Below are 19,118 nucleotides of genomic sequence, written 5' to 3' on the forward strand. Positions count from 1 at the left end.
GCGCGTACGATTTTCCGTAGAATTCACTTTATTTCTGTATAAAAGCACTAAAATTTTCTTTAAAATTTAGACATTCAGTACAATAAAAAAAAAAATAGTGCCTGTTTAGGAGGGTAACTGTTGAAATTGACACCACGAGAAAACCATTGTCAACCTCCGATTCGCGTCGGTTGACAATGGTTTTCTCGGGGTGTCAATTTCAACAGTTACCCTCCCAAACAGGCACTATTTATATAATGTTAACCTTTGACAGCTGCCCCTGTACAGTTGATTTTGTGTTCTATTGTTATTTAGTATCTCTTTTACCTTTTTAAGTTGGGGATGATAGAAGAAGAAGCTGTTCTGCATTGTCTAATATTTCAACTGGGATGTCAATGTTTGCTTTTGCCAAAACTTTAATTTTACGGACCTTTGCCACTTTTCCGTTCTTCGGGATAAATTCTCTCTCTGATGTGAGAAGTTTTTCCTCGTTTGTCATTCCGATTTTACTTGTGTCTGTGCAGGTGGCAACTAAATTAAAATTTAGCATATCAGCGCCTTCCCAATTACTGATTTGAACTTTCCAACGTGGCCAATTTTTAAAATTTGGCCATTACGCTTACAGAAATCGGTGCTGGCATACTGCTTCGTACTATCTCTAACTCAAAAATGGTAATCTTAGCCATCCTAAATTTCAATTCATAAAACAAAATAATTATTTCATATTTAAACATTCTTGCATGTAGGTAAAGCATATAATGTGTAAACTATTAATAAGTAAATAATTTGCATGAGTAAGCGTTAAAATCTATTGTTATACTCTCATGTTAAATACTGAAATCTGATTGGTTAAGACGCAGTTAATAATATTTTCTATTACCCTCAGCGTTAGCAACGCACTTAGCAACGGGTAACATTAAAAAATGTTACATGCGCGAAAATTATGCGCGTACGGTTCGCTGTAGAATTCACGTTATTCCTATTTAAAAGCAGTAAAATTTTCTTAAAAATTAAGACATTCAGTATAACAAAATAAATAGTGCCTGTTTGGGAGGATAACAGTTGAAATTGACACCCCTCGAAAACCATTGTCAACCTCCGCTTCGCGTCGGTTGACAATGGTTTTCTCGGGGTGTCAATTTCAACTGTTACCCTCCCAAACAGGCACTATTTATATAGTGATGCATTTTTCAAAACAACTTACTAGTTTCGACTAAATCAATTAATGCTTTAAATCACAAGAACATTGAGGCTCTTAACATATTGAACCCCCCACCACTACCTGTTACTATTGAACATTTTGGGTAATTAGCCAGTTCACATGTGGACTTTTCCCTACTCCGGAGAGAGGAGAGCGTTTTTAAATGGCGGGAACCAAAATGGCAAGGCTAGCAACTTAAAGAACCCCCCAATGTTTGATCAAAAGTCAATGACTTATGAAACACGGAACAAGAGGCCCATGGGCCACATCGCTCACCTGAAGAACAATGGGTATGATAAAATCAGCTTAATGAAGTCATAATACAAACAATCTGGACAATGTACAATAATATATGTAGATCCTGTAAAAATAAAATCCATTTTTCCCCCTGGATATTATTATGTTTATAATCATTAGTCCCTTTTCTAACAGGATGATTTTATAGTCATATCACATGTTGAGTATTGCAGTCCTCAAAAAGATCCTTTACAATTGTTTATATATGGGATATTAAGCTACATCAAACTCTGAACCTTCTTGTGAGGCCGAAGAATTGTCCTGGAGCCAAAGTCTTAACAATTATAAAGAATCGTCTGGCTGATTAGTTTCTGAGAAAAAGATTTTCAGAGATTTACTCTATATATTCCTATGTAAAACTTCGACCCCCCCATTGTGGCCCCACCCTACCCCTGGGGGTCATGATTTTCACAACTTTGAATCTACACTACCAGAGGATGCTTCCACACAAGTTTCAGCTTTCCTGGCTGATTAGTTTCTGAGAAGAAGATTTTTAAAGATTTACTCTATATATTCCTATGTAAAACTTCGACCCCCCCATTGTGGCCCCATCCTACCCCTGGGGGTCATGATTTTCACAACTTTGAATCTACACTACCTGAGGCTGCTTCCACGCAAGTCTCAGCTTTCCTGGCTGATTAGTTTCTGAGAAGAAGATTTTTAAAGATTTACTCTATATATTCCTATGTAAAACTTCGACCCCCCATTGTGGCCCCACCCTACATCCAGGGGTCATGAATTCCACAACTTTGAATCTACACTACCTGAGAAAGCTTCCACACAAGTTTCAGCTTTCCTGGCTGATTAGTTTCTGAGAAGAAGATTTTTAAAGATTTACTCTATATATTCCTATGTAAAACTTCGACCCCCCATTGTGCCCCACCCTACCCCCAGGGATCATGAATTTCACAACTTTGAATTTACACTACCTGAGGATGCTTCCACACAAGTTTCAGCTTTCCTGGCTGATTAGTTTCTGAGAAGAAGATTTTTAAAGATTTACTCTATATATTCTTATGTAATACTTCGACCCCCATTGTAGCCCCACCCTACCCCCGGGGGCCATGAATTTCACAACTTTGAATCTACACTGCCTGAGGATGCTTCCGCACGAGGATCAGCTTTCCTGGCTGATTAGTTTCTGAGAAAAAGATTTTTAAAGATTTACTCAATATATTCCTATGTAAAACTTCGACCCCCCATTGTGGCCCCACCCTACATCCAGGGGTCATGAATTCCACAACTTTGAATCTACACTGCCTGAGAATGCTTCCACACAAGTTTCAGCTTTCCTGGCTGATTAGTTTCTGAGAAGAAGATTTTTAAAGATTTACTCTATATATTCCTATGTAAAACTTCGACCCCCCATTGTGCCCCGCCCTACCCCTGGGGGTCATGATTTTTACAACTTTGAATCTACACTGCCTGAGGATGCTTCCACACAAGTTCCAGCTTTCCTGGCTGATTAGTTTCTGAGAAGAAGATTTTTAAAGATTTACTCTATATATTCCTATGTAAAACTTCGACCCCCCATTGTGGCCCCACCCTACCCCCAGGGGTTATGAATTTCACAACTTTGAATCTACACTACCTGAGGATGCTTCCACACAAGTTTCAGCTTTCCTGGCTGATTAGTTTCTGAGAAGAAGATTTTTAAAGATTTACTCTATATATTCCTATGTAAAACTTCGACCCCCCATTGTGGCCCCACCCTACCCCCAGGGATCATGAATTTCACAACTTTGAATCTACACTACCTGAGGATGCTTCCACACAAGTTTCAGCTTTCCTGGCTGATTAGTTTCTGAGGAGAAGAGTTTTAAAGATTTACTCTATATATTCCTATGTAAAACTTCGACCCCCCATTGTGGCCCCACCCTACCCCCGGGGGTCATGAATTTCACAACTTTAAATCTACACTACCTGAGGATGCTTCCACACAAGTTTCAGCATTCCTGGCTTTCTGGTTCTTGAGAAGAAGATTTTTGAAAATTTCTCGAAATTTTTCATTAATTTCTAATTATCTCCCTTTGAAAACGAGTGTGGCCCTTAATCATGCTACCTCTGGATGTCAACAAAATGGATATGTTCCTTCAAGATATATCATCACCGATGAGAATGCAGCCCAATTTTTGTCCAAGGCAGTCAAGTCTACATTTATATACAAAAATCCTGTAAAGTATGCTTTCTGCCGTGACACACATTATATTGAAAGTTTTCACAACAGTAGTTTAGCCTATATGGATAAAAGAGTTCATTTCCAAATACAAATGTATAATCTTAGAATTGGACTAGCGATACTTGACTGGAATGAAAACGTCGACAGACCTGCATCATCAGTGAAAAATGTCGCATGTGCTCGCAATCCAAGACGCAGATCTGCAGTGCGAGTATTGAAACCAAAAACATTTGATTTTGTTGACGTGTTGTGGGCAAAATTCAGCAGATATGCAGAACACCCTTGTCCGCAAAACCTTCAAGATATTGAGGATGTGGAATATAGTTCAGACTCTGACTCTGAGAGTGATGATGATGACTGAATATTATGTAAATGTGGTTTATACGCTGTGATGAATAATTTCTGCTGTTAATTAATTGTATTATATAATTTGAGTATTAATTAATTTGATTTTTTTTTTTACATAAAAACGTTAGCAATTAGGGTTTACTATATTTTCCTGTCAATATTACACACTGATATGCCAGCAGTGCTGTGCTGACGGCTCTGTAACTCAGCTGCTTTATATACAGCTGAATCTAATGCATGGTGACAGATTCTGATAACAAACCAATTAAATTGCGTTTAAAACAAGAAGTGTATGTCATACAGTGGCTGCATTAAATTCCCCCGAACTTGGGGCTTTAAGGATGACCTTATTATAAACTGTATTTAAATACTGCATGTGCAGATGCAATTGCATCATGTTTGTTTTGTTACTGTACATATAGAGATAATCCATTCATCATTCATATTTAAATTTACTCCATTGAAGTAGTAAAATGATATTTTGCTCACCTTATAGAACACCTTGTAATTGCTTTCAACAGCTCTGAAGCTTCAGTTGAAGGGACAGTGTCTTTAAAAAACATGCCTTATATACCCCTTGCCACATGTATTGTTTTGATTACAATAGCATCTAAATGTATACACTGAATACAGTTCACTTACACAGAACGTTGAGTTGAAGACATCCATCTAAAAATAACTTCATGCAAACAATTCTCTGTACATGTGTTTATTTTTAGATACACATAGTATTCATTGTTACTGTAACAAAATTTCTTCAAATGACACATTAACAAATACTAATATATAACACTATTTTATAAATTATTATTATATATATAGATGTGTGAAATTGTATTTATTGTCATACTTATACTTTTTATATATATATTTTTTTAATAAAGACACTGAATATTGTGAGATTCCAAAATATAAATATGGAAGTGCCACATTGATTTTCAATTATATTCATGAATTTCTCTTCTTTTTTCCATTGCTCGCTCTTGTTATGATCAAACACATTAAGGCAGAAAATGTATATCCTCCGTTTATTACCATTCAACCGAGCTCATCATGAGAGAGAGAGAGAGAGAGAGAGAGGTTGTAATGATTTTCTTGTGCATGTGCCTGAAAATTACCCTTATTTCATGTTATAACTTCAGTGTACATTTGTTCATCATAAGAAAATATTAGTTTTCATTAATTATGTAACTTAATAGGAGAATTGTCACAACACATGTTATATAAGTTTTATTTTACAATTTTAATTTTTGTACTATAAGTTCTTCTAATAGTTTTTCAATAAAGCAATTATTTAAACATATTATTGATTATTAATGAAATTGTTTAATTTATACAAAACTCTTATTTTACACTTGATTTAATATCATACTTCATGGAAAAGGTTTCAAATGCTGGATTAAATTAAGGTTCGTGAGCTGCTCTAAGTTTTTAGATCAGGTGGCCTTTGATAAACAAATCTTAGTTATCAATAGTCCTAACATCACTAAACTTGCAAGGATGATGCATCTTATGACACTGATGCACCTGACAGGCATGGATGCTGAATCTGAGCCATAGGTTCCGGGTGCTCAAGGAGCTTAATGTTTTTAGAGCTGGTTATAGATTTTGGAGCAGGTGCCCTTTGATAAACAAATCTTAGGTATTACTAGTCCTAGCATCGCTAAACTTGCATCCATGGTGCGTCTTTTGATACTGATGAACTAGACAGGTTTGAACGCTGAATCTGAGCCATAGGTTTCAGATGCAGGATGAGGTTAAGGTTTTTGAGCTGGTTACAGTTTTTAGAGCAGGTGCCCTTTGATACACAAATTTTACTTGTTATTGGTTCACTCTTCTTCACAGGCAAGGATGCTGAATCTGAGTTATAGGTTTCAGATGTGTAGGACGTTTATTATTTTAGAACGGTCACATGTTTAATAGATAATAATATTATTCAAAACTTGCATGATTGATTTATCTATGATGAAGGTGAATCGCAGAGGTAACTTCGGATGCAGAGTGTGATTTCCATCATCTATGGTCTCCATTATCAAGGATGCTATATGAAATCCTACCTCAATCAAACTTGCTTCATGTATCATATGATAGTGTTATATAAGATATTGTATATCATGAAACTATATTGTATAAAGATATTGTATTGTATCATATGATATCGTATGATATGATATTATATAATTTTATTACATGGTATTGTATCATATATAAGATAAAATTTTGTATCACATTGTATTGTATTCATGATACTAAATCATATTATGTATCATATATCCAGGGTTGTCTCTAAAAATTGAAGTAGAAGCAGAAATAGAAAAATAGAGGGGGGGGGGGGTCTGGGGGTCTTGCTTATAGCTACATTGTGTTGAAATGCAATAATAGCTGGGTAATTAAGGTATTATAGACGGGGGAATTCCCGCCTCCTGGATCTTATTGACAACCCTGTATATCGTACAATATTATACAAAAAACATAAATGATACAATATAACATTATATTATTATATTATTTATTACATGATATTATATAATACAATATAATATCATGTTACAATATTGTGATGTATTATGTGATGTGATATTATATGATTCTTTTAATTATAATATTATGTTTCGATACTGTATTATGTGAATCAGATGAAATACAATAATTGATAACACGATACAATACATATTATGTTTTATTATATAATGATGTATTTTACTACAGTATCCATGAATATTCAAGATCATTAACTATGATTATCATATAATATGAGTAAGTTCTCATAAGGTCTCATAAAGAATATCCCTTGTCTCGGTGAGCTTTGTAATCTGTGATTACCTATGTTTCTTTACCCGTACTAGATCTAAATCCAAATTGTTGTTTGAACTGCTTACTTTCACTTTGGTTTCAAAAAAGTGAAGCGGTAGTAGTTGTTGTCAAGTCGTACATCAAATGTCTGTTTGACGGTCAGCCCAGTTGGAAGAGCACCTGACTAGTGATTAAGGGGGCCCCATGTTCGAATCCCGGTCTGTTCCGTCATTATTTCTCCCATCTCGTTACATTTGTTAGACACTTTAAACGTATCCACCCATGGCACACCTTCTTTTATCGGAAAATGAACAGAGAACAAGTTCATTGATACGGGGACATTTCAAAGTCCAGGAAGAGGATTCACTACGAAGAGCGTGCACGGCCCAGCTCCTCAGAAGGCAAAGTTTGCCAAAACAGCCTTTAATCGCATAACCAGACAACTACAACCCAAGGGATCAAAGACACCCACATGGCCGATTCTCCCATAAATGAACTGTAAAGTTATACAAAAATGAACTGTGAAAATAATTTACCTTACAATCAAAGTACTGGAAGTACTAATAGACGGAGGCATCATTTCAGAGGAAGTTAAACTAATGACAATATATGATTTTTTTTTATTTAAGAAAAAACAGCGCGCTTACCGCTTATCATGTTAGAATATTCGCAAAGCGGTTTAGTATTATGGCAATTTAAGGTCGCGAGGATATTTTTCAAGCTGACACCAGAGTTAGGTAGATAATATTAAAATAATTAGTGTTGTTCTCTTATCTAAACCTTATAAGCTTGTTATATTACTACTTAAATGTGTTTATTATTTACCAAAAAAGGAAGGAGGAAAATATTTTGCATCACAAAACAACATGGGAAACTGCATATGTTATTAAATGCATACAACTCGAATTACTCGAAAAATACAATGCAAACTATTTATGTACACATTTCTTTTCTTCCGTATATTCAGTTTAAGTCTATATTATTTCCTGTGTTTAATGATTTGCAAACCCAAGGTAGAAAACGGCATGTCCAAGAAGTTTTCACACCGTTCAAGTCAAAAGATAACCTCTAAATTGCAAACTACTTCGTCTGACCGTACAACACCCCACCCCCCTTTCTATCTTACAGAAGGGGTTTCTTGATTAACGAGTGTCGTCGATCCAGATATTCTCTTATTATGATCGTTATGAGAGAGAGAGAGAGAGAGAGAGAGAGAGAGCGTTTTAGGCGTATTTTACATTCATTTGAAATACACTAATTATAATATTATGTATTCATACAATTAGTACAAAAGAATATAGTACACTGTGATTGAATATAGCATGCAGGTTTAGCCACGTGTTACCCCTGTTAATCAAATCAACGCGCGAGATGCACCACGTGTTCCTTCCAAGATAAGGGAATAAAGTTTCGTTCTTATAGTTTTCATATCAAGTAAGGAGAAAAGAAGTATGCATAACAAAAAAGTATTATACACTGTTTGTGATGTTTGATGTAAAGATTGATATACTGTGTTTTTGAATTTAATTCGTATACTTCTTTTTTCTTAACAAATCTCTCTCTCTCTCTCTCTCTCTCTCTCTCTCTCTCTCTCTCTCGTTAAGACTATGAACACAATAAACAAATGAGCTTAATTTTTGCTATTTATTTTGAATTTCCAGAGAACTCAAGTTCAGTTATATAAGCAGCATATACCGTGATATAGAGGTGGAGGTATAGGCGATGACGTAATTATTAGGGCCACCTAGAGGGTATTTTTAGAAAAGGTAGCAATATAGAGGTCGTGTTCTCATTGGTGGACTGGTGTTCTCATTGGTGGACTGTATATGGAGGTGATGACGTAGTTACTATTGAGGCCCTATAGAGGGGGACTTTTTAGAGCAGTAAATTTATAGAGGTCGTGTTCTCATTGGAGGATTGAATATAGAGGTGATGGCATAGCTATTTATAGAAAAGGTTCTGTACAGAGCTTGTTCGTCACCATTATATTTAGAAAGGTATCATTATAGAGTTCGCATAGAAACATATTCATTATAGAGTTAATTACTATACCAGATAATGAGCATGCGCAAAAAAAAATGATTTTTAGTTATTCATTTATGTAAAAACAATCATTTCATTATGGATTGTCGAGGAGTACAGTACAAATGGAAAATTATAGCTTGGAGTGCATTGAAAAAAGATGAGAAAAATCCCAAAACGTGGACATTGAATGAGAGTCGTTGGTTTGACAATAAGACAGCTTGTATAAAAGATTTTAGAGAAGTGACCCGAAACGGTTACGATTTTGCAGACAGCTGGGGAACTAAAGAAATTTTATTAAAACGTAGAGTTATGCCCCAGTGAGCGCCTGATATGAAACACGATGAATGCAAGACAGACAAAGTTATCAATGAAAAAAGTTCAGTTTAACGATAACGTTCACACTCTGTTAGTTCCATACGAAGATAGGAAAGGTGAATGGATGAATTATGCCATTGATAGAGCCCATTTTAGGAGAAGAATTCAACAGACAGAGATAATTTTGTTGCCTATATTGAATAAGAAAATAAAATTATTGGAGTGTAACCAAGCATAACCCGGGTGAAAAAAATTGCAAAGGTAGAGGATTTTTTAAGTAAAAAGTTTAAAGTGCTGATATTGCACAACATGTTGAAAACCATGGAGAAAGTAGATATTGCACAACGATGGTGAAAGAATATATTAAAAAAATGATTTTGCAGAAAAACAGTATGTAAGGAGGGCTAAATTTAGTATATGATATAATGAGGTTTTTTTTTAAGTAAAAAGTTTAAAGTGCTGATATTGCACAACATGTTGAAAACCATGGAGAAAGTAGATATTGCACAACGATGGTGAAAGAATATATTAAAAAAAAATGATTTTGCAGAAAAACAGTATGTAAGGGGGGACTAAATTTAGTTTATGATATAATTTTTAACAAAAGAAAAAAATGTTATATTACAGTGCGTTATGAAATGTTTTACGGTAAATAAAAAAGTAAAAATAGATGATGATGTAAAGTACATAGTATAAATACTGAGGATGAATTAAGAGCTACATTACTATTGCATCTACATTTCCCTGCAGCAGGCACAATTTAGAAGATATGGCTACTAAACCGACAACCTACTGGAAATGCCAAGACGTGGAGACTTCTGGGGAACCGAATCGGATTAGGAAAAGATTATTCATCGACTTAGACCGAACTGAAGACCAGGCTCCTATGGCTAAACATCCCAAGATGGACAAAGAACAGACAGAGAAGGCCCCAATTCTGAAGGAGGACATAGGACGAAACATGTTCCTCGTGGTGTCAAAGTTTCATAGTGACACTAAAGTACACTTAAGAGTGTATGAAGAAAAAGAAGACGGATCCAACTACCCAACTAGGAAAGGGATTGCACTCGATTTAGAAAAATGGAAAAAGATTACCTATTACAAGGATGATGTAGATAGCGCTATTGATCAGCATGATGCTGAGATGCAGGTAGCTTATAATCAGCACTTGGGGGAGAATTACTACATGACGATTGACAACGACTACCCTGTAGTAAATATCAGGAAGTGGTGGATGCCGCCTGGGAATGATGAAATAGTTCCGACGAAGAAAGGAGCTGCCATTACATTTGATCAGTGGGAAACTCTTAAGGAACTGATGCCTGAAGTCGAAAAGAAAATTGGTGACCAGTTAAAGGAGATCGAGTTTTGCGAGAATTCCGAAAGTCACCAGAATCAGATGGGCTTTTTGCAATGTCCACGTTGCAATCCAAATGACTGTAATAACTATTAGATTGTGAAAAAAAAACCCATTTCAGTGTGTTCAAAGTACCATTTGTGTTCAGTGATATATTTATGTAATTATATTTGTTACTTATGTATGTAATATGCTTAAAAGTTTTTTAAATACATGTAAAGATAATGAAAGAAATATTTTATTAGATCATGTACAAAACCTTTTTTTTGTATTATCATGATAGTATTGCTATTTTAATCATTTATGTTGTACTATAATAAAAAATGTTTTACTATGCATTATTCTTATAATTTTTTAAAATCTTGTCTAAATTTAAAAAGAGATGTTAAACAGTGTTTGGTTCATAAATCAAAATGGTGTTGACTGATGAACAACGACGGTACTTGGAAAACATATGGACTGATGTGAAACATGCTGCCTCTTTTGCAGGCCCTTACAAATTGTATCAAATTGTAAAAAAAGAAGGGAAACAAAAAATTGGTTTAAAGGGTATAAGAGACTTTTTGTCAAATTTAGAACCGTATTCACTTCAAAAGAGAGTTCAGAGAAAGTTTCCCAGACGTCACATTTTAACCGATTCTATAGACACCATATGGGATGGTGATTTACAAGACGTGCGAAACATATCCAAGGAAAATGAAGGCATACAGTATATTATGGTTTTGCAAGACATATTTTCAAGATATGTATTTACAGCTCCTTTGAAACAAAAAACGGCGTCGTATGTTATAGAAGCATTAAAAGGGATTTTTGCTAATGGAAGAAAACCCAAAGTATTCAGAACCGATAAAGGAAGTGAATTTAAAAATCGTTGGGTGTCCTCTTTTTTGGAAAAAGAAGGCGTACACCAAACTTTTACGGAAAATGAAACAAAAAGTAATTTTGCAGAAAGGAGTATTCAAAACTTAGAAAACAGATTGCAACGCATGTTTACTCAAAATCAGTCTTACGAATTTTTGAGTAAGCTACAAGCAGTTACTGATAACATTAATAACACTCCTTCCCGTCCTTTAGGGGGAATAACTCCTGCATCTGTGACTAAAGAGAACGAAGAGGAGGTTCGTTATAGAGCTTATTTACAAAGGAACAAAAGACCAGGTGTTGTATCCAGAAAAAGTAAAAACTCTAAAATAGCAGGAAAAAAGAAACCTTATAAATTCAAAGTAGGTGATAAAGTTAGAATATCTCATTTGCGGCGGACATTTCAGAGAGAATACGACCAAAAATGGACGGGAGAAATTTTTAAGGTTTGTCGAAGATACCGTAGTCAAGGTCTGCCTGTCTACAAATTAAAAGACTTTGCTGAGGAATCTATAACTGGAACTTTTTATTCACAGGAACTTCAGAAAGTAAGCACAAGTGACAATTTTATCTGGAAGATCGATAAAATTCTAAAAGAATGAAAAAGAAAAGGAACAATAGAGATCCTGGTGTCCTGGCACCAATGGCCTGCTAAATTTAACTCTTGGATAAAAAAATCCGACATGCAAAACGTATAAATAGGACTGATCACTTTTATGATATTCATTATTTTCAAACATGAGCATCAGATTGGTTCTAAGATCTACTGATAGTCAACAGATTTATAGTGGTAATACGTCTTACGACTTTGTAGTTCATCTACCCAAGCCATTGTATCTACAAGGACATTGGACCGTTTCTCTGTTGGAGTTTAATTTGTCTACGGCATCCACTCAACCAGAATTATACGTCTGTAGCAATTTATGCCAAGATACTGTAGTGGGGGAGCGAGAATTACCTCTCTTGCGACTGGTAAATTATAAAAAAGTGGAAAATATCATTTATAATTTTCCTTACGAAATACCTTTGCGATTGGGGGAATTTCAAGACGTGAGGGTGTATATAAGGGACTCAAATAATCAACCCGCTTCATATTTGAAAGGTACGACCACTATTACACTACTGCTGAAAAAACGTTTATTTGAAATACAGTAATGGGTTCTACGTATGTGTCAGACCCTAGGGTGTGGAAAACATTTTATCAAAATATGTTCGAAGGAGGATTTAAACCTAGTAAATACAGAGGTCGGCAGACAGGTGGTGGAATAGGGGGTATGTTTTCCAAGAAACCGTACATGATTCCAGTCAACCCACATCTATCCCGGAAGGAACCGGCAGATCAAGTTGTGGGAAAACACGTGACGCCTATGGCAGCCGTAGAAGAGAGAGCCAAAGAAGAAATGAAAGAAGCCATCAAAGAGAAGATTCCTCACGTGTCGGAGAAGACTATAAAAGCACAAAAAAGGCAACCTGTTATCAAACCTAAGCCAACACTCAAAAAGAAAACACCTCAGAAAGGACTGAAGAGAAAACGAGACACAGGAGACAGTATTTTTAGCGGAGCCAAGAAAAAAGTCAAGCATCAATAAGAATGGCCTTTTTAAGCGACAAAATTACAGACATTGGACTTCCGGCAGAATTGGCTTTATTTACCGTTCCACCCAATCAAGTAGCGGTGGATAAAATTTATTTCAGTGAATGCAGACCTGTAAGTTCCTTCGATACGGAGGACGCTCCGATCGAGATATCGGTGCCTGGCCAGGGTAACGAGTACATAGACTTAAGAAGAAGCCGCCTGTACGTAAAATGTAAGATTGTTAAAACCGACGGTGCAGCCTTGGCATCACAGGAAAAAACGGGGATCATTAATCTGCCACTGCAAACCATGTGGTCTCAGATAGACACTTATATGAACGGAAAGCTTGTGTCCCTCAATACTAGCTACTATGCTTGGAAAGCCTACCTAAAACTTCTCCTTTCGAGTGGCAGTGATGTCTCTCAATCCCAGTTACAATCCCAACTGTACTATCCAGACGACGACGACATGGACAATCCGGACGCATACGGAGGCAACAACGGGGGCCTTAACAATCGCTATGCATTTACTCAAAACAGCCAAATATTTGACATGGAAGGTCCACTGTATGAGGATATATTCAGAACTGATAAATACTTGATCAATGGGGTAGATTTACACTTGAAACTGTTTAGAAACCCCGCTGCCTTTGTCTTGATGAGCAAAGAAGCCTCCCCTAGCTACAAGTTGCAGTTACTAGACGTGTCCTTTAAAGCATGCATGATTAAGTTGGACAGTGGAATTTTGATCAACCATGCTGAAATCTTGAAAGAGAAGACGGCCAAATACCCCCTGACTAGAACCGAAGTAAAAATGAGCACCTGTCCTAAAGGTTCTGGATCGTTTATTTGGCAGAACGTTTGGTCCAACACCTTACCAGCCAAAGCTGCATTCTGTTTCATTTCTCAGAAAGCCGTTAATGGAAATTATGAGAAGAACCCATTCAACTTTCAGAACTTGGCAGAAGAAATTGCACTTTACGTAAACGGGGAAAGCATGCCAGCCCGACCCATGAAAATTGACGTAGGGACCAATCAAAATTACGTGACACTTTTTGTCAATTTATTTGAAGCGGCTGAGAAATGGAACAAAGATGCCGGCTTGGAAGTCACAAGAAGCCAGTTTGGCAAAGGATATGCCATATATGCCTTTAATTTGGCACCAAGTGACCTGGGTGAAGAGTATTTAAACCTGGTGAGACAAGGAAACGTTAGACTTGAAGTCAAATTTGCTGCCGATACAACGGAAACCTTGAACTGTCTGGCTTACGCAGAATTTCCGGCCCTTTTGGAAGTGGACCAATCACGGGACATCAAATACACTAAAGTATGAATTCATCAGACATTGTGTGCATTGCCAAAGGACACGAGTTGCTTAGCAAATTTTTCAGAGGCGTATTTTCACCGGATACCTTACCAGAAAGAGTCCAAGCCTACCCTTCGGCCTACATTTGTAATACAGATCCCTCTCATTTACCAGGGTCCCACTGGATAGTCATGTGGATAGACGGCTTCCGAACAGCGGAATTTTTTGACAGTTTTGGTCGACTTCCTGAACATTACGATATACGAATCAAAAACTTTTTAAATCATAATTCGAAAAAAATAAATTGTAATGAAATTCCAATTCAGAAAAAAAATGCCTTGACTTGTGGTTATCATGTACTATTTTATTTAATGATGAAATGTCAAAATTATACAATGAATGACATTGTACATATTCTTAAAATGCAGAATGATCCTGATGTTTTTGTGTATCAAACTATATCTCAACAAACGGAGTGCATTTAACCTTTGTATTTACCATAAATATGCATACGTTTTGTGAATAAAAAATGATGTAATCTATTTTTTTTATTCTATAAAAATAGTATGTATTGTAAAAATAAAATCAGTCTTAACTGAGGAATCAATGAACATGGAAGCTTGGTGGAAAGAGAGATCACTCTTACCCTTTAATTCTCCCGCCACAGCTATGATCGTGGGACCCACCATGAGTGGTAAAACTTCTCTTATTTACGAAATATTAAAACATGCCGATGGTATGTTTCAAACGCCACCCGAGCGAATAGTAATTGCATATACCGAATATCAACCTTTGTTCGAAGAAATGGAAAAAAACATCGATAGATTGATTTTGCATCAAGGGTTACCCTCTAAAGACCAGATCGATGAATGGAGCGAGGGTGTACAGCACACTGTCTTGGTGTTAGATGACATGATGATGCAAGTCGCCAAGAGCGAGGAATCTCTTAATTTATTTTGCGTGACGGCACACCATCGTCGAGTCAGTGTGTTCATGTTAGCTCAGAATCTATACATGCCTGGAAAGTTTGCCAGAACTATTTCTTTAAATTGTCATTATGTCATTCTCTTTCGTAATGTACGCGATTCTAGGCAGATCTTTACTTTTGGATCTCAGGTTTTTCCTTTAAGGTTGAAATATTTTAAAGAGGCTTACGACAAGGCCACATCTATACCCTTTGGATATTTGATAGTAGACATGAGTCCTAGGACTGAGGACAAGTACAGATTGCGCACGCGCATCTTACCTAACGAAGATACCATTGTTTATCTGCCTAAATAAATGAATTGTCTTTTTTGATTTTTTATCATTATTTCACAATGAACCGAACAGTAAAAACGCATTTATCATTTCTAGAATTGTTAAACGCTACGAACATGAAACAGCGACGAGCACTGTTGTCGACCATGACACCCTCTCAAATGCAGACTTTGTGTGAGGTGATGTTTAATGTTTACAAGGGGACCATTCCGGTCTCTAAGCAGTACATAAAAACTCTGTATCCGTACAAAAATGTCATAAGTACCCTTGTGAGCAGAACAGTAAACAAGGCTCAACGTAAAAAGTTTTTGTTAAGGCATCAGAGCATCATACCTCGTCTGATCAAACCTGCGCTACATCTTTTTCAAAATGGCTCAAGAACTAGTTCTCGTTCCAAAAGAAAAATACCAAAAACTGACGCAAACAGAGAATCATCCCCCGAAGAGCATGGAGACAATCTTGGAGCCGACGAAGGACCCACCCACTGACAAAGATATTCCTACTCAGATGCACGTTCTCGAAATCTTGGAACATGTTATTCCAAATAAATTTCATAATAAAGCCAAAGGATTGCTTAAATTCTTATCTCAGTATGGCGGTGACGTACTCTCTTGGAAAGATAATGGAAATTTGATTTACAAAGACAATGTCATTGAAGGCTCGCATATTACAGATTTGATCAAACATGCACTAACTCATAATTCAAGAGGAACTCCTACCGGATATCGACAATTTTATGAAGCCTTAAAGGACATTCAAGCCCCTACTTCATTCATCCACAATAAAGAAATGATGAAGCACTCTGGAGAACAGACTGGCAGTGGCTTAGTGGTTAAAAAACATACGAACGGAGCACCTCCTAATTACAATCCTCCAAAGAGAAAGAGACTGGCCAAGACAAAAATAAAGTGGTTAAAATTTTAATGAAACAATGCATCAATAAAAAATTACAAATGTACATTTGATAATATATTGTTGTAAAGACAACTGTATGTTTTTTAATAAACGTTTATAAAAAAATCGTTTTTAGAGATTTCTTTAAAAAAACAAATTGAATAATATCAATTCATTCAAATTACAATTTTTTTTCAATATGATGGGAAAAAAATCAATTTTAAACAATATAATTATAGTGTTCACATGATTTTGTTCACTACTACAATAACAATCAATATCCGTAGGGTAAGGTGTCCCAAGTGTTACGTTGAATCACTCTTTTATCATACACAATTTTGTATTTTTTTTCTTCATTTCGATTGTAAATAATTTGCTGTTGCTTATGTCGCATAATTCTGTGTGGGTTAACAATCGTTGTACATGAACCTGTTGAATCGGAATGTTGACCCTGATCCGGCCTGAGTACCAAATCCAGCATGGAAGCAAAATTAAGTTTTAAACTGTTAACATAGTTTAGGGTAAATCCTTTGATTTTGCATACTTCTTTTCCTTCTGAAGTCCTGTAGGCGTAATTTTTAGGTCCTCCCGAAACAAATTCTGTAATGTATTCTTTGGGTTGTAACTCACTGGTAAGTTGACCAAGAAATGACCCGACTTTTGGTTCCTGATCTCCAGGTCTGCTGACGAAAATGACTGAATCCGTATCGAAATATAAGACTCTTCTATCCAGCATCTGTAACACTTCATACAGTTTAAGGCGGGCCCAGCAAGTTGTAAAAGTAGCAATAAATACGTTTGTTTGGTAATCTTCTTTAGTAAAATTTTCTTTTTGCTGCCACGAAACTTGAATAATTTCTTTACTGACAATGTGAAAACTCGAGACTTCTTTGGAAGGATCCGATAATAGCTGAAAAAATTTGTCAGCCTCTCTTTCGTGAAAAAATGTCGTCTGCTGCATGTTGAGTCGTTGGCCAAACTTTCCCCAAAACGAATTCAGCAGTAGTTTAGCAATCGATCTCAGAGCAGGGTTTTTGGTAATGTTCTCTCGTTCGAGTTGAATACCTTCTCGAAGAGCGTATTCTTCCATGTACTTCACTGCGTCTTCCTCGGTATGCACCCACTCAGGCCAGCCGCTGGCTTCTTGTTTGATCTTTAAAAATAGGTTGATATATTCGCCAAACAGACCATTGCTTTCCGTCTCTGCATTGTACTGTGAAGTTTCATCCCAATGATAGACCTCGTATATCTGTAGAATTTGGTAACCGCATTCTATGGCTTTTTCAATTTCTGGTGTACAAAATACTCCTGTAATTGCCCGGTCTTCGTCTCTGCACTGACATGAATTTTGTTGTTGTTGCTCCGAGCAGGTACGACACAGTGCAAAAGTTAATTTTCCGTTAATTTTTTGAGGCAACACGGGGTGATACAATTGTCTAGGAGGTAAAATTTTGACTTTGGCCAACCCAAAATAGTCTGTAATTTCCGTAAAATTGCTTGTAATGATTTTTGGTTCTTTTACGGGATATCTGCCATACTTGTTGACCGAGGGGTAAAGAGAACAAAAATCAAGATAGTGGATTTTTTCACCTTCCTTGACCTGGTAGTACATTTTAACAGCATTTGTTCTTCCTCCAAAAAAAGATTTTCGAGGGTCTAACCTTTCTTGCAGGTTTAGGGAATGAACATAATCAGATGCGCCTTGGTTCTGCTTCAGTAAGTTTTCAAAATCATGCTCCCAAATGTAGACATATTTCATACCCAGAGACTGAATGTAGTCTCTCTTTTTTAAGGTCATGGTCAGTAACTCGTTCATGGAGTGTTTGGTTCTTATATGTTTAAGCTGCTGACGCTGAGTAGGAAAACATATGGGACATCCGTGCCAGTAACACCCGTGAAATTCGTATGCAGTGTTGGTTTCAGGACAGTATCCATCTAATAAGTAATTGGTATCCGGCAGTTGAAATTCACCCTCATTTAAGGCATGCTGTATGTAGAGGCGGTGCCCTGTCTTTTTGAAATGATCTTCTTGTATCCATGAGAGCCACTGTATCGATACGCAACTATATTGTCCGAGAAAAGGGGCATAACCCGTGGAAGGGATTTGTGAAATAGGTGAACTAACAAATTCAGATTCTTCTATTACGTATTCTTGATTCTGTAACTCTTCACCCGTAACCCAATGTTCCTTGAATAAAATGGAAAAGTCCCCTTGCAGTCGGCGGGCCTGTAGCCAATCACTTATTCCATCATTGCCTCTAACTTTGACACGCCATTCTTCTTGAAGAAATTTGCTTTTAAACACTTCCATGCAAACCCCAGCAATGGTCGTGCATTGAAAAGGATCCACGCCTCCCATTAATTTTTTCTCTGGCATTTCATCCTCAAATACCACTTCTTCTTTTCCTGTGATTTTCATAAGAATTTCTCTGAATTTCAAACAAGCTTGTCTGAGTATGTCCACATCACTACGGCAGTAATCTAAAATTTCTCGATCAAAGTCAAAGATCATGTTTTTCTCCAGTTTTTCCTGATGCCAGATTAGAAAGTCTTTGCGTTCTTTAGCATTCATCATGTCACTTCCGTAAAAATGAGCTGCAGGGTAGGATCCAACATAGTAGGCATTTTCTTTAGTGTTAAAGAAATGAGGGAAGTACCCTTTCTTTAGCTCTCGTAAACCGAATGCCTTGGGTAGTTCAGCCAATCTCATGGGAAGAAAATTGAGGGA

The 19,118-nt window shown here is 36.5% G+C and overlaps 2 protein-coding genes across 2 annotated transcripts; both read left to right on the forward strand.

Annotated features, from left to right (window-relative positions):
- The first annotated feature begins 8,746 nt into the window (after nt 1-8,746).
- On the forward strand, nt 8,747-11,266 carry LOC128173264 (uncharacterized). The gene is made up of 2 exons (XM_052838980.1): nt 8,747-9,398; nt 9,888-11,266. Exon 2 carries the CDS (start codon nt 9,907-9,909, stop codon nt 10,588-10,590), a length of 684 nt encoding a protein of 227 aa, XP_052694940.1. The 5' UTR covers nt 8,747-9,398; nt 9,888-9,906; the 3' UTR covers nt 10,591-11,266.
- A 1,680-nt stretch (nt 11,267-12,946) lies between these two features.
- LOC128172070 (uncharacterized protein F54H12.2-like) lies at nt 12,947-14,263 on the forward strand. Its single transcript, XM_052837836.1, has one exon. The coding sequence runs from the start codon at nt 12,947-12,949 to the stop codon at nt 14,261-14,263; it is 1,317 nt and encodes a 438-aa protein (XP_052693796.1).
- Nucleotides 14,264-19,118: the final 4,855 nt, after the last annotated feature.

The sequence above is a fragment of the Crassostrea angulata genome, chromosome 2, assembly GCF_025612915.1.
Source record: "Crassostrea angulata isolate pt1a10 chromosome 2, ASM2561291v2, whole genome shotgun sequence".
Taxonomy (NCBI): Eukaryota; Metazoa; Mollusca; class Bivalvia; order Ostreida; family Ostreidae; genus Magallana; species Magallana angulata.

Bases quoted from the DNA above. Each gene is read 5' to 3' on its own strand.
- LOC128173264 (XM_052838980.1), top strand. From the start codon at position 9,907: ATGGCTACTAAACCGACAACCTACTGGAAATGCCAAGACGTGGAGACT.
- LOC128172070 (XM_052837836.1), top strand. From the start codon at position 12,947: ATGGCCTTTTTAAGCGACAAAATTACAGACATTGGACTTCCGGCAGAA.